The sequence below is a fragment of the Canis lupus genome, chromosome 21, assembly GCF_003254725.2.
Source record: "Canis lupus dingo isolate Sandy chromosome 21, ASM325472v2, whole genome shotgun sequence".
NCBI classification, from domain to species: domain Eukaryota; kingdom Metazoa; phylum Chordata; class Mammalia; order Carnivora; family Canidae; genus Canis; species Canis lupus.
Genome location: NC_064263.1, coordinates 35118270 through 35142703, shown reverse-complemented (window position 1 = coordinate 35142703; position 24434 = coordinate 35118270). Strand labels below are relative to the sequence as shown.

At 49.2% G+C, this 24434-nt stretch overlaps 1 protein-coding gene across 5 annotated transcripts in view; it reads left to right on the top strand.

Moving 5' to 3' along the window:
- The window catches only part of GALNT18 (polypeptide N-acetylgalactosaminyltransferase 18), a 338094-nt gene that overhangs the window by 72912 nt on the left and 240748 nt on the right, over positions 1–24434 (top strand). For 2 of the 5 annotated variants that reach the window (XM_049098823.1, XM_025459490.3), the window contains exon 2: positions 10238–10362. The exons of the other annotated variants lie outside the window; for them this stretch is intronic. In XM_049098823.1, coding sequence (XP_048954780.1) covers positions 10238–10362 — 125 coding nt within the window. The remainder of the gene's footprint in view (positions 1–10237; positions 10363–24434) is intronic. 5 annotated transcript variants of the gene reach the window in all.

The following is a 24434-nucleotide window of genomic DNA, read 5'->3' as shown; positions in this document are numbered from 1 at the left end:
GGGCCCCCAGGAGGATGGGATTTGTGCCAGGTCAGTGGGCATCTGGGGAGGAGATGAAGCTTGAACCCTTGTGTGAGGCCTGCTGTACTCTGTTCCCCCAGGGTGGGAAAAGCCTCAGTAACACTCGTGAGTGACCACCCTGCACAGAGGCAGGCCTTTGGTGGGGGGCAGGGTAGCTGCTATAGTCCGAATGCTTGAGTGCCTGCAAATGTATACGTTGAAATCCTAACGCCCTGGATGATAGTATTAGTAGGTGGGACTTTGGGAGGTGATTAGGTCATGGCAGGGAGCCCTCATGAAGGGGATTGCAGAAGAGGCTCCAGAGAGGTCCCAGCCTCTCCCACCTTGTGAGGACTCAGCAAGAGGTGTCAGCTATGATCCAGGGGGCCCTGACCGGAACACGACCACTCTGGCATCTCAGTCTTGACTTCCTGCCTTTATAATTGCAAGAAATTTACTTCTGCTGTTTATAAACCTCCCTGTGTGTGGTGTTGTGTTATAGCGGCCCAAACATACTAAGGTAGTAGCAGAGAAGCTAAGGGCGTGCTCAGCTCCTGACTGCAGGGTGCCCAGACTCCCCACTTGAGCCCCCTTTATCCTGCGCCACAGCCCCCATCACTTCAGCTAGCCCGGGGAGTGGGGCCAGGGCTGGGGGCTGAGGTGGCCCAATTGGAAGATTCCCATTGTGAGGGCCAGTGGAGCCAGGTTGAGGGGCGTCTCGGGCACCCTCAGATCCCCTGCAGGGGGCCCAGCAAGTCACACGCCAGCAAGGCTAGAACGAACAGCTCCTGGAATGGAGGCTCTGGAGACGGCCAAGACCCGCAGAGGTCATTGTTCTCTAAGTGACAGAGGCAGTGGAGGTGGGGTTCAGGGCAGACGTGGTGACCAGTTACGTGAGGGAGAGTTGGAGGAGCTGGCCATGGGCATGCGTGGAGGTGCAGGCAGTTGTTCAGGTGGTGACAGCCGCCCCCTGCCCGGGGAGGGGAAGAGCTTGTAGGTGTGGAGTGTGACGGTGAGAACCCTTGGCAGTCACAGCGTCACCCATTAATCTCAGCTGGCGGGGAAGGCTGTGGTGTTAGGACTGGACGTGGGGCAGGCAGGGGAGCCTGCTGTTTGCCTGGTTTTATCAGAAGCAACGTGGCATCTCTTAAGTGATCACATTTCTGTTTTCCGAGGAGCCTACCACTGTTGACAGGAGACTCGAGAGATTGCACAAGTCTTTTAGCCAGTGTGCTGTGTTTTATAGCGTTCCTATAGAGCGGGCAGGTTTTCTAACCCATGACCCCCCTCCAGCGATTCAGAGTCTGAGTAGACAGCACCGCCACCCTTGGCCTTTCTGCCATGACGCACGGCTGTTGCGGCCCCCGAAGGCCTGGTTTCGGGGGCGCCCGGGTGGCTCAGCGGTTGAGCGTCTGCCTTCGGCTCAGGCCCTGATCCTGGGGTCCTGGGATCGAGTCCCACATGGGGCTCCCCGCAGGGAGCCTGCTTCTCCCTCTGCCCGTGTCTCTGCCTCTCTGTGTCTTTCATGAACAAATAAATAAAATCTTAAAAAAAAAAAAAAAAGACCTGGTTTCTGACACCCATTTCTGCTGAGTTCGTGTGTTTTCATGATAGAGCCGCCAAGAGGTGCTGTCCTGGCTTTCAGCACTTGCCGAGGCACCCTTGTGAAAGAAGGGCCCCATCCGAAGTGGCGGGAAAGTCATAAAGCATCACGGGGGAGTTGCGGAGCAGGCCAGTGGACACCCACGGAAGGCCAGATCAGGAGCTGGTTTTCAGGGCAAAGGGAGGCTCTAGTTGTGGGAGCATCCCAGTCTGGTCTCGGAATGCCACAATCCCAAGCTTTCTAAGGAAGCTGTGTGATTAAAGGGAAAGTGGCACTGACTCATATCAGCAAGCCATCACCTTCCGCTTTGGGAGCACTTCAGTATTCATACGTGCGCGTGGACAAAACAAGTGCAAACCACCCAGGAGCTGTAGACACACCATTGTCCTAGCACCAGGGATGTAGGAGTTGCAAGTTTCCATAGCAACGAGGCAGGGAAACAATTATCCTGCACCTTCCAGGGCCCTTTGCCAAGGTTACGAGGACACCGTCTTAGGCCTGGAGAAGAGATCGTGTGCTAAGGAGCCAGAACTGACTACTTCTGTCTTTGAAATATTGACACAGAAGTGACAAAGAGTTTTTAGAACCACTAAGTATGTGTCGAATAATCTAATGCCATCCCCTCAGTTTTCAGAGAAGGAAACAGACCCAGAAAGCTTCAGCCCCTTGCCCAAGGTTGCCCAGCTTGTGGGGGGGGGGGGTGCAGAGCTGTAGGTGCCGCCCTGGCCTTTGGGTCTTTGCCCAGGGCCCTTTCCCGCCCTGCCTCCCGTGGTTGGTGCTGGGAGCGCAGGCGCCCTTTGCCTCTGGCAGGTGCCGTGCCTCAAAGCCATGCATCACATTTTTGCAAAGCAAATTCTGGTCTGCCATTGACTTCCTTTATAGTCTAAGAGACTATTTCTGATCGATCTTCTTTTACACACCTTCCAACACTTTGGTGCTAAGGTTTTTTTGTTCTGTTTTGTTTTGTTTCCTAAGACCCAGACATAGCTTTTCTTCCAGCCTTTGGGTAAAGTCTATAATAATCAATAAATAAAGTTAAGTAATTGAGATGGATCCGTTAGTAGTTCACAGTGAGGAGTGTGTGTGTGTTTGGGGGGGGGGGAGGTGGTGTCTGGAACATTCTGCAACCTTTCCCGTAGCTAGTTGCCTCTGTGTTCCCAGCAATCCGATGCTGTGGCTAGTTGGTGCTTTCACTGTTGAGGCTGGGTCCTCCAAGGGGCCTGCTCAGGGGAGGGTGTGAGGCTTCTCTTGCCTGTGGATTTTCCCGGAGGTTGTGAGCAGTGACAACGTGTCAGGACGCTTCTCTTGGAGGAGCAACCTGCTCGTTGCTCAGGAGAGGCTCTGAGCTCCACTCCACCTCTGGGCTTACATGGAAAGTTCCAGAAGGAGGGTGTGGTCTGAGTCTCTCTCTTTCTGGGAGGCTTTTCCCAGGACTAAAGTGAGTACAGGAGCAGAGAGGAGAGGAGCACGGCTCCCCCGCTGACTTAACCACACTTCAGGGCAAGAGGAGCCCTTGAGAGGAAGCCTTGTTGTCAGATCTGAGGGCAGAACCACACGCTCCAGATCGATTTGTCCTCAGCACTGGGCCCTGCACAGAGCAAGGGCTCAGTTCCCACGTGCTGACTGAATTCATTCATCTGGCAAGACCTGAGTGCATGCTGCTGGCCCAGGGAGGTAGCAGAGGAGAGTTAAGGTGCTGCCCTTGGGGCGGAGCAAAGAGGGGAGCCGAGGACCCCAGAGTTCCGGCGGTGGGACAGTGGGGGATGGGGGTACCCCTGCCAGCAAAGGAGCACCTGGTGTTTACTGGGGTCTCCGACTTGAGGCCTGGAGTGGGAGGCCTGGCAGTGCTGTCCAGGTGGGAATGATACCCAGGCAATTAAAGAAGGCAATGGCAGGAGTTAGGGAGGGGGAGTCTAAGCACTTAGGAGGCGTGCAGCGAGGCAGGTGCTTCCCAGATGGTGTCTCCTATAGGCCTCCCAGAGGCCCAGGGAGGCCCTCATTAGTATATGGCAGTTGGTAGATTGGCTGTCGAGGTGAGCAGCCTGCCTGAGGCACACGTCTCCGAGGTGAGGATTTCCCCTCAGGTCAGAGGGATGGACACTGTTCCTTCCATCAGCAGAAGGGAAGCTGCCTGAGCTCCTGAAAGGAGCCCCTAGGGTCGTTGTCCCCAGCAACAAAGTCTTCGCCTCAGTTGCTGTTACTGGGAGGGGCTGGTGACACCCCAGTTTCTCCCACTGTGCACGTTCAGGCCTAATGCTGCGGGCCTCAGCCCAGCACAGTCGCTGGTGTCAACAATAGAGGGACAGATGCCCCTGGAGGCTCTGCCGGAATGGTTGTGCAGCCGGAAGAGCAGCTCTGGTCCAACTAGTGCTGCGCAAAGGGAGCTGGTCTCCGTACCGAGTGAGTGGCCTTCTCCGCCCCAGCCACGGCCTGAGCTTCGATGGCAGCAGGTGGGCTGTTTGTAGCACTGACCTTGGGCTCCGCGCCAAGTAATCAAGGTGACCGACAGGGGCTGAGTTCTGTCTCCGCTGTTGGGTTTTTCTGTGACCCTGAGCTAGTCACCCAGACTCCCCAAGCCTTGATTTCACCGTCAGTAAAATGAGGTTGATCCTAAGTAGGGATCACCATGGGCTGTGATGAGAATGAGCATAAATAAGGTGGTTAGAGCACTCCGCACAGTGGCTGGCATGTAGTAAATGCTCAATAATCGGTAGCTCTCATGCTCATTGCTGTGATGGTATCAGACTAAGCTGGTCGTGGGGCTGGGCTGTAAGTCACTCGGGTGGCTGAGTTTATATTTCCCAAGGAGGCACAGTGCACAGAGACTTAACGGTAAATAGAGCCATCAGGTTTTATGGCAGAGGACTCCAAACTTCCCTGTCAGAACACTTGGGAAGCTTGTCAAAGATTTAGGCTTTGAGGTTACCTCCCAGGCCCTCCTCTCTTCCCAGAGATTTCTACTCATGGGTCTGGGGTGAGGTCATGAATCTGCATTTTTAATAAAACCCCGAGATGGTTCTATTACAGGAAGTCTCGGAACTAGGTTTTGGGCAGCAACTGCTTTATAAGCTGTTTCCTCCAGCCCTGGCCAGCCCGGCAGCTGGCTCTCCTCCATGGCTGGGCTATTTCTGTCTAATCACCAGGAGCTATCATCTCACGTTGGGCTCCTTTTCCTTGGGCAGCCCTGGAGACATACGGACAAATCCTTTCCCCTCTGCTGCCTGTCTAGACACCATGCAGACCTACAAAATCACCTGTCTCCTGGAGACCACATTTTCTAAGCTCTCTCCTAAGAAACATAGTTAGATAAAGAGGATTTTTTTTTTCTGACTTGGAAATCCATCTTAAAATTGTTACAAAGATATATTTATTTTTATTTGTATATTGAATGGATTCCTGGCAAGTATACACTGGGTGGCACGGTGGTTAAAAATACAGGCTGTGGCAATGGACTGCCTCAGTGGGTTTGAGTCAGGCCTGCCCCCTCATTAGCTGAGTGACCTTGGGCAAATGATGTCACCTCTCTGTGCTTCAGTTTCTCACCTTTGGAACAGGACTAACAGAAGTACCTGTCCCATAGCATCATTATGAGGACTGGCCGAGTTAAAACTGATTAGTAAGCATTTCCAATATTGCCTGACCCATACATAGCGAGCCTTCTTTGGAGAGAGTAAAATGTGACTGCGGAGACAGCCCAAACAAATCCAAGGGGCGTAAGCATTGCATACATTTGGGAAAATTAAATAAGAAAGCAGATAATCATGCAAACTGGCTTCAGCCAAGTCCTATTCTTCCCTGACACACAGTTCTGCCTTGAAGCACCACTTTGGGATGCTCCGGTCATTTTTTTTTTTTTTTCCAAAGAAAAAATGAAATCACCATGATAGTGGTGGGGGAAGTCCTATCCGTGACCATCATTTTGCTTAATCCCACTACCAAATTCTGGGAGAACTTCTCTTAGGAGAATTGCCCTAACTGCATTCTAGTTAAGTGGCACGCAGGGACCAGGGAAGTTTTTTCTTGGTCTCACTTCCATTTCCAAGACATGGAATTGCTGATGGTCTTGGCTGGTTTCCTCAAGCTAAGGAGCTATAAAGGAAGAACCTGATGTGACAAGGGGGAAACTAGCAGAGGCAAGAGGAGGTCATGTCCAATCAGACCTGTAGTGATGATGAGAGATAGGGAAGGGAAGCCCTGCTCCTCCCCATCACCTACCTCTGCCAGGCCGGAGCATGCTTCGCCTTCCTGGGGAGGCAGGACAGCACCGCGCCCTAGCACCTGGGCCCGGGAGCAGAGAGACCTGGCTGGGCAGCCTGGCCTGGTGCCTACTAGCTGTGTGATCCTGGGAACTTCGCTAACTGGTCTAACCCTTCGCTGTAGAGAAAGTGATGGCGTCTCTATCACTGAGTTGGACCAAGTAATGTGTGTAAAGTGCTAGAACTCCATAACTGAAAGCTTTTATTGCTCAGTGGTTTTTTCCATGTGCCCAATCAAGCCCAAAGTCTTGATAATTCAGGTCTTTCCCTATACAGGACCCTTAAAAGTATAGGCAGGAATAGTTGGAGAGAGAACATCCACCAGCTTGTTTGGACCGACCCATGAATTACCCTGTGTGTTTTTGCACAGGATTCTAGATGATTCATAGGACTTTAGTAGGGACCTGATGGAACAACTTGTCTAGTCTCCTTAATTTAAAGATAAGGAAATGGAGGTTTAGAGTGGTGAACAGCCTTTCCTGGGCCACTCAGAAGACAGTGGGGGAGCCAGGGCCTGCATCAGGTCTGCTGGCTTCCCGCCCCACATTGTGCCCACTGCATCCAGCTGTGTTCCTGTCACTCTAGAGAAGGCCTGGGCAGGCTCATTATGTGGCACTGCTGCATACAGAACATCAACAGAATGTAACATTTAAAGGCCACCAGCCTATCTCGCAGGACAGGTGGCAGGAGTAATTTGTGTCTGCAGTTGCATTTGTAAACACAGCGTGAGGGACACATCAAGAAGCCAACGAGGAATGCACAGGTTCTAAATTTGCCTGCTAATTAAATTGAAGGAAATGCTAATGGCAGAGAAGATGGATGGGGTGGGGGGAAGATGGAAGTTTTTGAGTTGGGCAGACATGGCAATCTTGGGCCGGGATGGTTCTGCCCCTCAGTGGGGATATCGATGGCTTTGGCTCGGCTACTCCTATTTCATCTGTCTCACTGAGATCTTGAGGACAACATAGGGTCATATTTACCTTTGCATCAGCAGCACGCAGCATAGGGTCTGGCTTGGAGTAAGTATTTAGGAAATATTTGTCGAATGACTGAGTGGTTGAAAACCATTATTCAAGGTAATGGTGAGATCAAATGGCTGGCCAGTAGCTCTCTCCTCCTTTTATAGTACATCTACCGTCTACTCACATGCCTCCATGTTTAGCATGCAGAGGGCTCTGGGAGATTCCAGGGTCATCCTCTACCTCTTTGAACATCATCCTCCCTTGGGAGCCATCACCTTGGTGACAGAGCTCACCACTGGAGTTTGCTCGTGCTAAATAACCCTGGTTAAGAGCCTGGACCAACTGGCCATGGCCAAAGGTCCGATGCCAGGCTCACATTGCTACAGCTCAGGTCTTGGCTTCATACCTTTTTTGCTGTGGGACCTTGGACAAGATTCTTGACCTCTCCATGCCCCAGTTTCCTTATCTGTAAGAGATATGCTGAGGACAGAAAGAGACAATGCACAGTGCTGGCATCTACTAAGGGCTGAATCCATGTGAGGTCTTTGTACTATCATATCTCGAGAGACCAGGGAAGGTGACGTGTCCCTTCCTGCTCTCTGCCAGGTGGGCGGTAAGCAAGCCCTGAATGTGTGCCCACGTTCGTTGCCTTTGTTTAGGAGCACAAAGGAGAGCAGGAGATAATGAGGTGGAGAGGAGAGGAGTCTATTAGAAATGGCACCAGGAGAAACTATCAGATACACAGACGTGCGCCAGGGCAAGCCTGTGATTGGCTAACCTTTCCATTCTGTTTCCTTCATCCATAACTTGGTTATTTAAAGTGCAGGAAAAAAGCCAGAATATGCTGTTCTCTTTGTATAAATGAGGTTTATAAATAGCTGTTTTGGAGAACAGGCAGTGGAGAGAGAGAGAGAGAGAGAGAGAGAGAGAGAGAGATTGGGATGGCCATTGTGAGGCCTGACTCAGTGCCACGGGGGCCTGGCTCTGCTGATCTGGAGATGTTACACATGTCTGCCTCTGAGTGACTGTCCCCTTATTCCTGGTGGCTCTTCAGGGAGACCTGCAGGACTCAGCCTTGAGGATAAGTAGAGCTGTGGCATTTGAATGGGGTTGGAGGGCACTGATGCCATTGAGTTTGGGACAGGGCAGATCTGGGTTTGAATCCCACTCCATCACGTGCCAGCTGTGTGACTATGGACAAGTTGGCTGGTCCTCAGTTTCTCCTCTATACACTGCAGGTAGTATTATATCATTCGTAGTGTTGCTATGAAGGGGGAACTCATTCCTCCTGAGAGCAGCTCAACGGGAGTTCTTGGTAGCTTCGGCAAGGTACGCAGGTACTTCTGGGGCCAGACAGCTGCAATATTTTCAGGGGCCTATAGATTCCTTAAAGGCTGGGGATTAGCTGGGTAGATGGAGGACAAGGTCAATGTGCTGGTCACTTTATTGGGGCAGGTATGTCTAGGTCCAGCTTTGGCCTTTGAACAGGCCCCTAACTTTGAGCCATATGACCTTCCAAAGGATGAGTCTAATTGTTATTATTATTAATGTAAATATTAAACATCCTCATTATCATCCACTTAGTCACCTGGCATTTCAGTTTCCATCAGCGATAGAGACTGCAGATTATCTGCTGCTGAGTTCCTACTTTGGCCTTGCTGAGAGGGGAGGCTGAGGGATGTGTTAGCAATTCAGTCTTCCCGATGCTTTGGTTCTCAGTCATGGCCCAGCCTTCAGAAAGCCCTTGGCCTGCAACTTAATGACACCCCCAACTTTGACCAGTGGCCAGCCTTGCACCAAGGGCCAAGCAGCTCTGTGAGAAGCTCTCCACGCTTTCTGTAGAGTTAGAGCTTTGGATACTATGCATTGTGTTGTTCAGAATGATCTGAACTTAGGCCTTGAGCACTTGGGCTCTCATCATGACTGATGAGCTTTCTCATTGGATGAAAGCTTGCCATTGGATTTCCTTCTCAGCTCCAGTTCAGTTTTATAAGCATCAACTGAGCACCTACTATGTGGCTATATGTGTGTGCCTGGTAGGAGAGACAAAGAAAGAGCAGGGTGGACTGGGAGAGGCCAGGATCCCAGCTCACCTATAGTTGAGTGCCTCTCCACTGCTCACCCACTGTGTGGCTTTGGAATTATTACCCAAAGCCTCTGAGCCGGGGTCTCCTGGATGATTATTTAATGGTTTTCAGAATAGAGAAATGGCTCCATCTCAGGTACTCAGAGAATGATAGTCATGCTTTTTTCTTCTTCCCTCCACTCCCCAATGTCTCCAACAACCTTTTTTTTTCCTTGCCTTCAAGGAATTTACCATCAAGTTGAAGGGTCAGGCAGAGATACAGACTAAACATTTCAAAATGGTATCAGGATGGGAGTGAGTACAGGATATTCGGGAATACAGAGATGGACAGCCAAAGATGGTTTCCTTCCATCAGCCTTGGAATTTCAGGGAAATGCTGTGTCATGTGCATGTGTCAGGTGCATATACAGAGCTGAGTGTGTACATAGCCCACCTGTATCCCTCCCCCGACACGTGCATGCATGTGTATAGACACACACACACACACACACACACACACACACATTCATACCTATCAGAAGGGACCTGACATGAAGCAGGACTTACCCCAGTGGTTCACACGCAGAGCCCTTAATGAAGAGGTAAGGACAGAGTTAAAGGTGCAAGCAGGGCATGGTGAGGTGTTGAGACTCATGACAAAAGGAAGCTCTTCCATACCTAAGGCTGATGTGACAGGAGGAGAAATAGTGTGACTAGGGCGGAAAGAGTCTGAGCCTTGGAAGTGATGCTGCCTGGTGGGAGCTGTAGGCACAGGGGACACAGCTACTGCCAGAGATGTGGCCCTAAAGTACCACAGGAGAGGAGGAAATCTGATCACTCTCCTACTCTCTGACCTGCTGATGTCTCCTGTTAGCTGAGTCCTACTGAGGGAGGCTGAGCGATGCCACAGGCAGGGGCCTTCTGCCTGGGCACAGAGCTTGGCAGAGAAGGGTGGAGAGCAGGATCTTGGGAGGGAGTGCAAATCTTGGGAGAGAAAGAAAGCAGCAAGACATGAGCGCAGGTATGTACGCTCATGTGCAGGCACGCACAGGCTGGCAGGAGCTTCTTTCTGCAGGGCACTCAGGGCTGCGGAGGACCAAGCAGGGGTGGTGCCACTGGCATGATTTCTAAGCCTCTCCCACATGTTCCCACTGCCAGACAGGACTCTCTGAGCCCTTTAGGTGGGGCTTCCTTCCAGGGTTTTCTCAAAGCCCATAAGCTGTGATGCCTCAGTTTATTCATGAGGAACCATGACTGGCTTCCAGCCTTCCTGGTCTTTGCTAAAGGCACCTGTAGGTTCATACATTCTTGAGATAAATACATGTGTAGTGTTTTTGTCTTTCCACCCTAGTGCCATCCTAAGGAGGTGCGGGAGGTACAGTGGAAGCCTCAGGCAGGGGCCTGTAGATGACCCCAGACATGTTCTCAGAGTATGCCCAGCTGGGAGTGGACATGGACACCACAGTGCTGTCCTCGGTGAGTGAATCGCCCCTACCCTCACCTCCTCAAGCCCTTAAGCTCTCTCCAACTTGGCTTTACCTCCTTGGCTCTGCCCCCTTCAACATCATTGGTCTCACCGGGGATTTTGCCAAGAACTGGAGCTGGCAGTCCTAGGCTGAGCTTCTAGCCAGCACCCAGTGGACAGCAGGTCTGTAGGATCAGTTGACAAGAGCTCTTGTGCTCTCCATTGGCTGTCACGGCTGGCCAGTGGGGCCATAGGTTATGAATACTGAAGGATGTCACAGACGATTTAGTCCAGGTGGTAGGCAGCCTAGGATGGTGGTCGGCAGCTCTGTCTCAAACCCAGCTCCGTGTGGCCTGGGACATCTCCGCAACTATATGGTCAATTGTCCGTCTCTCCATTTCCTCAGTAGGATGTGTGCAGCACACCTGTTTTTATCGGGTTGGCTTCCAGAAGGGTTAACTGCAAGAGGCACCCCGGATAATAACAAAGCCAATGGGCCTGTGTTGCCCATTAGCATGTTGAGTGTGCCTGTTCAGAGTGGTGTTTGGATTTGGGTTTGGTTAACATTGCCCAGATATGCTGAGAGAGTGAGCCTTGAGGCCTCTCCTGGAGGCAGAGACAAGGCCCCATCATCAGCCAGGGCAGAGAACTGCCTTTTTGTTTACAGTGGAGGGAAGGCATTTGTCTACTTCATTTAAAAAGCGCCTTAAGTTATTGAGTGTGTTAAAGATGACGGAGCTGGTTCTCCTCCCTGCCCATTTTAGGGCTCGAATTAGGTCTCTCCAGGCTTCTCTCTGGCTGCCCTGGGCTTGCTGTGAGGGGCATGGCAAGCCTGTGCACGGGAATGAGTCTGTGCCAGGAGTGGTGCACGCCCGGCTCACTAGCCCTGGAGGATGAGGATGGCCTCAGCTCCAAGAAGAGCTGCACCTGTGGGGCTTGGGTTCTTCTGTGGCACCTGAGCCATGTCCCAACTGCCCTGCCCAAGAGAGTCCTGCAATACTGAGGACTGGACTCAGAAGAACTTCTGGAAGGTGCAGGGGCGTTTCTGTAGAAGAATCCACATTGAGTGTGAAAACCAAGGAGAGCTGCACGCACACACTCATACATGAGCACACACCCATGTGCCGTCACATACACGCACACATGCATGTATACATACACGTTTGCACAGACACATAGTAAACACTCCCACACTGACACAGACACACTTATATGCCGTCTTTCTCTTTCACACATAGACACACTCTTTCACACACACTCACATACACACTCACATACACTCGTACACACACAGCCTCACATATACACCATCTCACATGCAGATACATGATTAGAGGGGATCCCTGGGTGGCGCAGTGGTTTAGCACCTGCCTTTGACCCAGGGCGCGATCCTGGAGACCCGGGATCGAATCCCACGTCAGGCTCCTGGTGCATGGAGTCTGCTTCTCCCTCTGCCTGTGTCTCTGCCTCTCTCTCTGTGTGTGTGACTATCATAAATAAATAAAAATAAAAAAAAAAGATACATGATTAGACACGTAGCAAACACTCTCACACATGCAGAGACACACACCTATATACAGTCTCTCTTTCACACAAAACCACTCTCTTTCACATGCACACACACTCTCCTCCTACCCCTGCGTACATACACACTCTCTCACACACAGACACATGTGGATCATGTTTAGGCAGAACAGGTTCACCGTTAGAGGAGATTACTGTCGGCATGTGCCGCACCCAGCTAAAGCCCCTTTTGGATGACTTAGATTCGTTTGCTCAGCACAAACTGGGGGCAAAGCTGGCAACTCTGTGCCCTGATTACCCAGCCAGTTCTGGGACAGGGCCTCCGGGATGACAGAGATACCAAGCATGAGGGCAGGCTGGGCTCCTTCCAGAGGAGCTGGTTCCCGGAGGAATCCCAGCCTGCTGTGACTTGGTAGTGCTTGGATTGGATGAATCTTCTATACATCAGATCTTGTTCCTCAATGAGCCCACACGCAGCTGCTCACTTTCCTTGAAGGGCCAGCACCCGAGGACGTTGGGGAGTTTGCATGATATGATCAAGTTCATCCTCTCTCCACTCATGGCTATTCTTCTGTCCTTTGAGGAGGCACTTACCAGGTAGGCAGAGTAGGGGGGCACCGAGATCCTGGCTTTGCAGGAGGATTGATTTACATTTTCATCTGGGCTAGCTGTGTGACCCGGGTCGAAGGCTGGGGCCTCAGTTTTCTAGTCAATAAAGTGGGGCAGTTCATACCTCTCTTTGGCCTCTTGTGAGGTTTAAATAAATTAGCTATGGAAAGCCACCAGCACTGCAACTGGCATACAACAGGTGCTCAATAAATGGGGGAGTCTTCCTTCTCCTCACTCTGCTTTACATCGTCCTGCAGAGGGGCACCTTCCACGTACACGAGAGAACCAGACTCATTCAGACACAGGTGTCTGTTCATGCAGCCTGTGCGGGCCCAACCAGCTCTGATGACAAAGGGACACGATTCTGACCTGCTCCTTTTTGACCTGGTGTATTTGTCAGGGTTCTTCAGAGAAACAGAACCAAGAGGAGATATATATATATATATATATATATATATATATATTTTTTTTTTTTTTTTTTTTTTTTTTTCTAAGGAATTGGCTTGCATGATCATGGAGGCTGAGAAATCCCAACATCTGTAGTCAGCAAGCTGGAGACCCCAGAGAGCTGGTGATGTAGTTCCAGTCCAAAACCCGGCAGGCTTGAGTGCCAAGAAGAGTCCGTATTTCAGTTCCAGTCCAAAACTAGGAAAAACACTAATGTTCCAGCTCCAACAGTCATGCAAGAGGAGTTCCCTATAACCTGGGGGAGGGTCTGCCTTTTTTTTCTATTTAGGCCTTCAACTCATTGGATGACAGCCATCCACACTGGGGAGGGCAATGTGTTTGGCTCAGTCTGCCAATTCAAATGTTAATCCCATTCAAAACCATCCTCACAGACCTATGCAGAATAGCATTTGACCAAGTATCTGGGCACCGTGGCCTAGTCAAATTGATGCATAAAATTCACCACCACACCAGGTATCTGGTGAGCTCACGTGTCCGTTCATGGGTATCCTGGTGCAGCAGCAGGGCAGGCCGCAGCCTGAGGACATCCTGGAGCTTCTGGTACCCCTGGAATATGGCAGAGGCTGTCCTCTGCAGTGACAGAAGAACATGGCTTGGGTGGGCCCACTGGCCATCCAGCCATGGAAATAGCAAAGAGTCTTAGCCAAGAGCCATACCAACCCTGTGAGCCTCTCTTGGTGAGAGAAACACCAAAGCTTTGCCCATCAGCTTGTCTAAAGTGACTCTCATTATCTTCCACTCCCCCGTCCCCTGGACTTATTACCAATCTTTGTCCCATGTTCTGGACCAGAAGCCTGCTTGTTGTCTTTGAAACCCCCGTGTGTCTCCTCCCTCACATCCTGTTTGCCTTCAAGTACTGCCAAGTTTCTTTCTCCTTAATAATTTCTTCTCAGATCCATTTCCTTTTTCTGCCCTGCATCATCCTCCAGGTCCCATCTACTGTCATCTCTTGCTGCTTTTCTGCCTCTTTCTTCTTGTCCTCAGCCTTGTCCCACAGAGCCTATCATCCACACTCTTGTCAGAGGGAGCTCTTCAAAATAAGAGATCCAACTGTGTCATTCCCTTATGAGTTTCCCACTGCCTAGTAGAGTTTGCAAGCACATGCCCTGAGGGCCAAATTCAGCTCACCCTAAAAAAAGAAAAAAGAATTTGAACGTCCTTCCATCTGAAGGGTGTATGGCTTCTAGTTTGCCACAGTTCTCACCACTCATGTCGTTTTGTACCCACTTCCCTTCTCTGTTACTTGACCAGTTCCTACAGTCAAAGGCCCAAACTCCTCAGCATAACATTTGAGTCCCTCACAATTTGGCCTGGGGTAACCTTCTCTTTATTTATAGGCAGTTTTACTAAGCACCTTGTTTTCTAGCCATCCTGGTTTGTACCCTTCCCCAAACACACAGATTCTTCCTCATTTTCGTGGCTTTCTCCATGCTGCTTAGTTTGCTTGGGTGGCCTTCCTCTCTCTAGACTAATGGCTAGTTCCTCGTTATCCTCTAAGACTCAGTGCATATGCCATCTACTCTCTACAGTTTTTCTTTAACATTCTCTAAATCTCATTTTTCTCCTCGGTAAAATGGGGTAATCAGAGGACCTAGTAGATGGGCTTGTCATGAGAGGTAAATGAGATAACCTGTGCAAAGTGCTTCCCACAATGTCTGATATACAGGAGGTGCCTGGTAAATATCCAGCCACCTGCCTGCCTGGCATCTCGAGATGTCAGGGATTTTGGCAGGGGTAACAGGGACTCTGCTGTCTGTCTACAGCCAGGGTGACTGAGTTTGACAGGCTCTTACTACTCAAAGTTCAAGCAAATAGAGGGTGATTGACGTCCACCAGACAGTAAACAGGAAAATAGCCCATTGCAGGTGCCAGGCTTGATGGGGTTATGCAAGATTGGAGGCAGGAATTTGTTATATCCAGAAAGCTCTGTTCCAGGAAGCAGAACAGAGAAAATGAAATTTGGTTTTATAAATACTTTTAGACCTAAGGTTTCTTAATAAATAAATAAATAATCTTGAAGGAATTTAAATATTTCATAGCCTATTGCTCATGGCCTGGCACCTCTTATTGGTGAACTGTAGTGGCGGAGGCAGTACTCTGTGGCATCTGTTTGCAGTTGTGTTGAATGAAGCTCATGTGGACATTTACTTAGGAAAAGTCGGTTAATTATAGAGCCACATAGGAATAATAATTATTGTCCTTGTTGGGTAGTGGAATGAATTGACTACATCAGACTAGACACTTGAAAGGCAAACAGGTTATCTGCAGTCATTGCAAGAAATCCCCAAACCAGAGGCAGACCAATAGGTGACATTTGATCTAAAAATGCCTTGGATAGTGAAATACAGGTTCTGTGCCAGATTTTCTTTTTCTTTATGCAGAAGAAAGCCATAGTGGAAACAGAAGCAGATGATTCTTGGCTCTATTCTTAGTCCAGGGTTGGGGGCACCTCCAAGATAATTATGACTTTTGGAAAGATCACAATGCAGGGAATGTAGGCATAAACTTGGAATGTTATGGGCTGGGAATATTAAGGTCACTGGCAATCTGATGCCAAGGCCTGAAGAGATGTGTATATGAAAATATAATCGACAATGTTGAACCCGTTCCTGGAGGAGGCATCTACACAAAAGGAGAATTGCCAAACTCTACGTGCAACACCGTAATAGACATTCAAGAAACTAGTCAGGTGAAGTGTATGGTATGTCATAGACTGTGTGGCCGCCCAGCAAGATCTGGTATGCTCCTATGGAAGGGTTATACTTCTCCAGTGCCTCTGGATGCCAGGCCTGGCTGTGCAACTTTTTCTGGCCAAGAAAATGTCAGCAGGAGTAACATATGTCATTTCTAGGTGGAAGCTTTAAGGGCCAGTGTATCCTTCTCTGTGCCATGGGAACAATGGTCAATGTACAGGTTCTCCATCACCTTGGGTCCCCGTATGAGGATGACAGTGAAAACACGGGAGCAGGGCTCCTGGTTGACCCATGATGGGCACATAGCATGAGTGAGAAATACACCTTTGTTGTGTAAGGCACTGATATTTTTGGGTGTTTGTGTTATTGCAGTCTCACCCAGTCTATCCTAACAAGCACATTATATGTTTAAGAGGAAGAATGATATGGCATTTTTTATTTCTGTGAACAACTAGACACATTCTGATTTTGGTAGCAGAACGACAATAAGAGAAGAAAGTATCCATCAATGCCAGAAATGGACCCACAGTTGAGTTTATAAAGGAACAATAAGGACCCCAAGAGTCTACTTCTAAGAATTTTCAAATTTGTTCACAAAGTAACACTATGTCACTTTCACACAGATACTCTCTTACCCATAGAAATGATCCATCCATAACCAGTCCCATGGACTGTGGGGGAAAATGTCACATAGGAAAGCCGCCATATATCATCTGCCTTTTCTTCAACCGCATTCAATTACTTGCTCTTCTCTGATTACATCTTACCTTTGTGACTTTATATAGGCTTGATCCTATGCCTAGAATGCCATCCTTCTCTTGATCCTTCAGCATCCTGTCCCTTTAGTGAATGCTTCGTGGTCTTTTCTTTCTTTCTTTCTTTCTTTCTTTCTTTCTTTCTTTCTTTCTTTCTTTCTTTCTTTCTTTCTTTCTTTTTTCTTTCTTCTTTCTTTCGTTCGTTCGTTCATTCTTTCTTTCGTTCTTTCTTTTTCTTTTTTTTAAAAGATTTTATTTATTCATGAGAGACCCACAGAGGGAGGCAGAGGCACAGGCAGAGGGAGAAGCAGGCTCTCTGTGGGAAGCCTGATGCAGGACTCGATCCTAGGACCCAAAGATCATGACCTGAGCTGAAGGCAACACTCAACCGCTGAGCCACCCAGGTGCCCCAACATCTAGTGGTCTTAGTGCAAGTGCCAACACTGATTCCAGGGCTTTTCCCAAATGCTTCCCCAACTCCAGGCAGATGAAAATTTCTTCCATACCTTTCACCTACCAACTGGACACTTCCATAGGTTTGTCTCAGAGACAGCTCAGATGTGATATGTTCAACACTAAATCATCAACTCTTCCCAAGCCTGTCTCTGCTTTCTGCTTCCCCCATGTCCACGAATGACTCCACCACCCATTTAGTAATTAAATCTATAATGTAATGTTCTGTATCATCTCTCATTTTTTCCTTCTCATCTCTTATCCAACTAAGTTTTACTAATTTCACCTTTGAAATGTTTCATGAACATTTTTGTTCTCATTATCACTGTCTCAGTTTAGGACCTTATTATCTGGCACTGGTTTTAATTTGACAACTCTCTTATTTACTGTTCTCTGCTTCTTACTTATCCCCCCTCTACCACTTTTAGGGTGATATTTCTAAAATATAGATCTTCTAGAAACTTTGGTGATTTCCGTCATCTTGAGTGTGATGTTGAAACCTGCTGGCGTGACATTCTGGGCCATTTGAAATCTGCTTCTCCATTTGGCTGTTTTTCCTACCACTTCTCCTCCTCACTTGCCTATATTCCAACGACTCCAGAATATATTCTTGTATATATAAATGTATGGATTTTTTCTTTTACCTCTGAATTTCTATATTGTTTCCTCTGCATAAAATTCCCTCCTCTTCCACCTTCTTTGATAACACTGCCTTCACCTTCAAAATCCAGTTCAAGTTTCATATCTTCTGGGAATCTTTCCTGGAAGCATCAGGCAGGATTTCTGTCTTTTTCCTAGTGCTCCCTAGGGCTTGTGTTTATACCTCCCTTGAAACATTGCGACTCTCTGTGCCAGCTATGACTTGAGAGTGTCACCAAGGCAGAGACCGGGTCCTATCTATTTATGTATGCCATTTGTTTGGTAATCAGGAATGTGGAGTGATTCCCAATATACATGTATTAGATAGTTTTGTAATAAGCAGCCTCCCAAAATCAGTGATTTAGAACAAGAAACATTTATTTCTTGCCCATATTAATGTTAGAGACTGTGTGAGGCTGTTGTGGTTGCTACAAAGCTCTGCTAGGCTCTGTTCCATGTGTCTTCTCATTCTGAGACACCGGCTGAAGAAACAATTCCCATCTGGGATGTGCCATTTTCCTGGAAGAAAAAAGAAGCCAAGAGTCCTCCCAAAGCCATGCAATGTCTCCCAAAGCTTCATCAAGAGCATAGATTACATCATATCACATTGGTCAAAGCCAGTTACATGCTCAAGTCCAGTGACAATGGAAAAATATTCCCCCATAGGATGGAGGGGGCACCTCAAAGCAATGGCAGACAGCTAATATTTTTTGTAGACGAGATGGGGCTAATAAATGGGAATTATAATATACCCCATTGCAATGAGCTTGTCAGATCAAATGGACTCATGCTGCTGAAAAGAGCCTTAAATAACCGTCTGTTCAATTTCCTCATTGGTTGAATATTTGGCATTTTATACCATCTGGCATTTGAATCCACTTCTTACTTTTGGAGAATTCTCTACTTTTGAGTCTTGGTGGAAGTAGAGACTGATCAAAACAGCCTCCTACTAGAGAAGTGATTTGCCAGCCTTTCTTGTATTTAGGCTCAGGTCCATGGTTGGCCTGTGTCATTAAGATGTACATTCACAGGCTTTGGGTCAAAGAGCTTCACGTTCTTGGGGCCCTGGTGGCTGCAGTGTGGTAGCAGCACACAGTGTCAGTAGTGTTGGCAGTTCTGGAGGCTGGTTCTCTACCGAAGCAAGACGTGGGGTGATGTACTTAGTGACATAACTGAGCCCCGGGTTCTCTAGCTCTCCTGCCAGTGTCATAAACCACTCAATGTCTCTTTTATTAATTCATTTTCTGCTTGTATTAGCTAGTGCTGTCGCTTACATCTGTGCATCCTGGCTCACCTGCCAACTTTCCCATGGAGGTATTGGATAGGGTAGATAAGAAGGTCAGCTGGAAAACCAGTTTTCTCAGGTTCTCTGCTACCTCTGCACTTGGGGCAAGTGACTTCTATATGCTTCACTTTCCTAATCTATGAAGTGAGGCTTATGATAAGACCTACCTCATGGAGTTTCTGTATTAAAGGATATATACACCTGAATGAGGTTCAGGATCTCTTATGATAATTGTAATTCATGAGAAGGCTAAATGACTTTCTCACGTTTATAAATGCGTTGGCAAAGTAGTCCAGAAGCCAGACTGCCCAAGAACACTATGAGAGATGTACAATTATTTTTTTTCTTTTTATTTAAGGATATTTTATTTATTTATTCATGAGACACACACACACACACACACAGAGAGAGAGAGAGAGAGAGAGGCAGAGACACAGGCAGAGGGAGAAGCAGGCTCCATGCAGGGAGCCCAACGTGGGACTTGATCCCAGGTATCCAGGATCAGGCCCTGGGCCGAAGGCAGGTGCTCAACCGCTGAGCCACCCAGGGATCCTCATGTACAATTATCTTCTCCACTTCACAGAGGAGAAACTGAGGTACAGACGGTTTAAAGGACCTGCCTCAGATCACACAGGGAACCAGTAGTAAAGCAACAGTAAGACTCAGGCAAGCCAGCACCTAGAGCTGTTCTTTTAGCTGCTGATCTAGTGGGAGAGTACCCACTCCCACCCCTGCCAGCCACACACACTAACCGCCACCCAGGTAAGTAGCCTACTTCCCACTCCTCCCTGATCCAACATGTAAGGCATCTCCAGAAAGACCTCTTTGCTATTATCTGAGCAAACCTTAAAGTCTCAGAGATGGATCCAGGCCTCTCTGGCTTTAAAGGAGAAGTCGCAGGTTGGGTCCCTGGCAGTGACCTCTGAGATGGAAGTGGGCTTGCAGGAGGCTCGTGAAGGATGGCTCTTAGGATGCACACCTCCAGGAGGGGGAAGGGTTAAGTGGAGGAAACCTTTGTAAGCCTTTGGAATAAACTGTGCCTGTCGGGCATGTAATAAGCAGTATGGGAGTGTTTGTTAAAATATCACCCAAGAACACTGGTCCAGGGGCTCTCTCCAGGGGGCCTGCCCACATAGCGGGGAAGGCTAGCATGGTATGTTTCTCCCAGTCCTTGCTGATTAGGAAAGTGAAGGATATAGAAGTTACTTGCCCCAAGTGCAGAGGTAGCAGGAAGCTGGTGGCTCCTGTCAAGTACTTGTCTGGCAGTCATGCCACCAGTTCCCTCCTTGGGTATGAAAGCCCATCGTTGGCTGGCACGGGGCACAGTTGCTGTCCACTCTCACAGTGGGCAGGACCAATCCTTACCCACAAGCTGTATATGCCTCCAGGAGGGAGAGTACAGGTGAATGGATTTCCAGGATGCAGATGGTCCCGGGGAGACCAGGCCTCAGGATTTTCCCAATTGCACTTTGATGGATGGATGGGTTATAGCCCTTTCTTCCTCTGGTTTTTCCTGTGGACAGAAAGGGATGGGGCTGAGACGCACGGAAATGGGAGAGGGCATAGAATGTGGTGGTGGCAGGGAGTCCTACCCTGAGGGGAATGGAAAGAAGGCACCAGTCAGGCCTAGGGGGCCCTTTGTGAGTCAGAGAATAGGTTCCTGGCCTGGGAGAGTCCCTTTTGCCAACCCACATCCACTGCCCATTGGTCTCTGTGCTGCTCTGGGCCCCAGGGGGCTGATCTCTGTGGATTCCATCCTACAGGCTTGCATGCCCCTGGTTCCCAAGGGGGTGTGATCAGTGAGTGGCATCAACAGGAGAGCGGAGGGTGAGAGACTGGGGTATTTCATCTGCAAGCCTCATCCCAGCAAGGAGTACAGTGGCTGTGCTCTTCCCCCTACCCCAAAGCTACAGTTTCTATCACTCCCTGGGGGACCCCCTCTCCTAACCCCTTCACGCCCGAGGTGGTGATGACCCCTCTTCTTGCTAGCCCAGGCTACCTCTCTCTCTCCCTTGACGTCCTCCAACCTTGCCCACTTTATAAATATCCTCATTAAACTGTCTCGGCTAGTTTTCTTCAGGGAGCCTGACCAACAGACCCCCCTCGTGGGCTGACCCAGGGTCAGCAGCAGCACCCCCCTCCAACCACAGGTGTCCACACCCAGAGCACAGTCTTACAATGGCATGAGGCAGCCCTAGGTGGGCTCTGGGGATCTTCTCTGTTCCCTATGGGGAGTGTGCCCTCTGTTGCCAATAGGACACCTGGCTTTGGTTTCATCAAGGAAGCTGGGAGGATCTTTTAGCTGTTGCAGCAATGGCCTTGGAGAGGAAAGCGGACAGGAGAAGTCTGGCAGCACTGGTGCACCCAAAGCCAGGGGAACAGGCACCGGGATGTTCTGAGGGACACATGCCTGGAGCCTTTTCCAGTTTTTCCTGGTCTGGGTTTAGAGAAGCTGATGGGTGCAGAGCTCCCTCCTTATCCTAAAATGAGAAACACTCGGCTCTCAGGCAGTTGATCTATGTGTTCTGACTTATTTCTCTACTGGAATCCTTTCCTAATGAAATGCCACAGATCACAATGCCCCCCCCCCCCCCCGCCATCAGTGTTATCATGTGTCCCTATGTGTTCGCGAAGTTGCTTCTCTGTGTCTTCAACTTTGTGGGAATGACCAAGAGCTCCTCTGTCTATATCCGTTTATTTTATTTTTTGTTTTTAAATTTTATTTATTTATTCATGAGACACACACACACACACACACACACACACACACACAGGCAGAGACACAGGCAGAGGGAGAAGCAGGCTCCACGCAGGGAGCCTGACGCGGGACTCAATCCAGGGACCCCAGGATCAGGCCCTGGGCCGAAGGCGGCGCTAAACCGCTGAGCCACCCGGGCTTCCCTCTATTTCAGTTTAGATGCTGGGATCTAGTGAGTTCCAGGCTTTAGGCCCAAGATTTTTGAGTGGAAAACAACTTCTGTAATCAAGACACCCAAAGACACATTGTCGCTACTGAGAAGAATTCAGAGCAGTGGAAAAGCCCTGGAAATCCCAGATCCAATTAATAATTCCGTAAGACAGTTCATTAGAATGCACAAGTGCTTAACTAAACAAAACCATAATCGAAGCTGTCAGAAGTGATCCACGGCTGTGTTAGAATTTTCTCATTCACGCATCATTTCCTCTACAATTTAGTTAGATAACAAACACTACTTATCCCGCCACTGGCTTTTTAGCTATGATATGCAGTTGGTGTCTGAACAGGGCTCGTGGCAGGGAAAGCACGTTTGGCTGGTTGGTGAGAAGGGGTCCCAGCTTGGAGATAGGCTGGCCCTGGTGCAACCAAGCCCAAAGTCAACGTGTGTCCCACGGCTCCTGAGAAGTTCTCTGTAGCCCGGCTTTGTGTCTGAGGGTGACCCCTTCTGCTGGTGTCTTTGGGGGCCTGCCACCTTGGGGGTTGCTGGATGGAGACAATCTTCAGAGCAGAGCCGTTTCATCAGGCCTACTTCTCCCCAGGTGCCTCACATCCCTCCATTAGTACATCACCCCTTCAGCTGAACTAGTAATAATGGGAAAGTACAAATTCCCTTTCTTAGGAGGCTCCTTTTGGAGGATGATCAGTGTTCTCACCTTGGTTAGGATAGCATCTGCCCTTCAGCTGAGCAGGTTTTGAAGCTGGGGTGCCAGGACAGGAATCACAGAGGGTAAAAAGAGGGGACCCTGGCTGGCTCAGTGGGGGAGGCCACTGGGATTATGGGTCATAGCAGGAGCTCTCGTCTCTCAATTTCATACAAGCAGCTGGTCTCACATGGGCATAACTCCCCATTTTTAAGTATTGTTTAGGAAAGGTCAGATCCATGCAGCCCCAAAGCAGGGATCCCAAAGCTGTATGTGAGGGGCCGGCTTGGCCATTAGTTACCTAATGATAACTAAAATGCTGCAAATATTTATTCAATGTCTTACAATAAGTCCATATGTATATATTGAATTTCTTAAAATAAGTCCATATGTATGTATTCCTACCACCCTCCTTTTTTCCTTCTTTATTTCTTCCAGGATGGGAACAAGCATTCTCACATAGCAACAAAAAGATATTTTAGTGCTAACAGAGTAGAGACTTCCAGTAGTTTTCGGTGGATGGAGGCCATATCTTGGGTCTCAGCTGGGCTCTCCGGTTGCCTGAGACCACAGTGACCTCCAGGTTTTACAGAACTGACCTTGTCTGGACATGCTGGAGCTTGAGCTCGGTCAACCAACATCGGCCACGGCCTTCATGTCTGTTTTGGCTTTAGCACATTCATATGCTGCAAAGGTAGCTGGGACCGCTAATGTTTCTGAGAGCCTCCTTTGTGCCAGTGTGTGTCAGGCACTCAATCATGTCTACCCCCACAACACCCTTGCAGGGTGGTCTTATTACTTGTAGGACATGAAGACTAGGAGGGGTCAGATGATTTTTCTAAGGCCACTTAGCACAGAGCTGAGAATTTAAGTCCAGGCCTCCTTTGCTCTGACAGTCCAGGGATATGGCTCTTTGGGGGCAGTGCTGCCTGCTTTTTCAGAGTATAAGACATTTGCTTTTCAGTGTTTTGCAATATATAGAGTGGCTTGCCTCCCTGTTCCTACACTTTCTTCCCTTGCAGCTGGGTCCACTTAATAGCTCTGTGGCCATCCTGGGGCTGAGTGGGGATTAGAAGGAGGCTATGGCTAGGGTTTGTCTCACCACCATCCCTGCTCAGACTCAGGACCCAGCCCCATCTACTTAGACTCCTTGCCTGACCTGCCCAGCTCTTCAGAGGCCTTGCCTTGTCTCTATCCTCTTGGTGACTATGGCCCCACTTCCTGTGTCCCTAAGTACCTGTCTGCTGTTGCCATTCCTCCCAGAAGCCACGGCCCCTCTGTGTCTCTGTACCTGTACCAACACATTTGGCAGGGCCCTGGGCTTGGAAAGGAACTTCGGCCCTCTGGCTCTGTTGGGGCACCTTGCTGATGGTGCTCCTCCCCTGAGGGAGCCAGCTAGGCTCCCACTCTTGTCCTCATTCCTGTGCCACAGCCACTGGACCTTCCACTGTTCTTCTGTCACTCTGCTTCCCCAGGGTCTCTGCACCTGCTGCTCCTCCTGGCTGGAATGCTCTTCCTTCTGCACAGCTACTTGCCTCCCTCCCTCCCTTCAGGTCTTTGCTCAGCTTTCATCTTGTCGAAGAGGCCTTCCCTGACCACCTTCATCAAATAGCCCACTGGCCCCCGACTTCATTTGTCTGAGTCATACTTACCACCACCTGAGACATTTTCTGTTTGGTTATGTGTGGCTCTCCACCTGCTAGACCATCACCTCTGTGAGGGCAGGGACGGTGTCTGTTTTATTCACTGAGCCTGAGAGGCAGGTTGCCTATGGAAAGAGCAGGTGGCTTGGATGCACACAAAAGCCGAGGTTCCCAATCTGCCTCTGCCATGAGACCTTGAGTATATCGCAACCCCCTTGAATCCCTGTTTGTCTGAAAAATGGGTATATTAATTCTGACTTCTTGGGCTGTTGTGAAGATTCAAAATATTAGCTTACGTTTAATTAGTGTTTATCATGTACTGTTCCCTGTACCAAGCATTTTTCAAAGATGATCTCATTTCATGCTTGTGATGTCCTACGAGGGGAACTATTACTG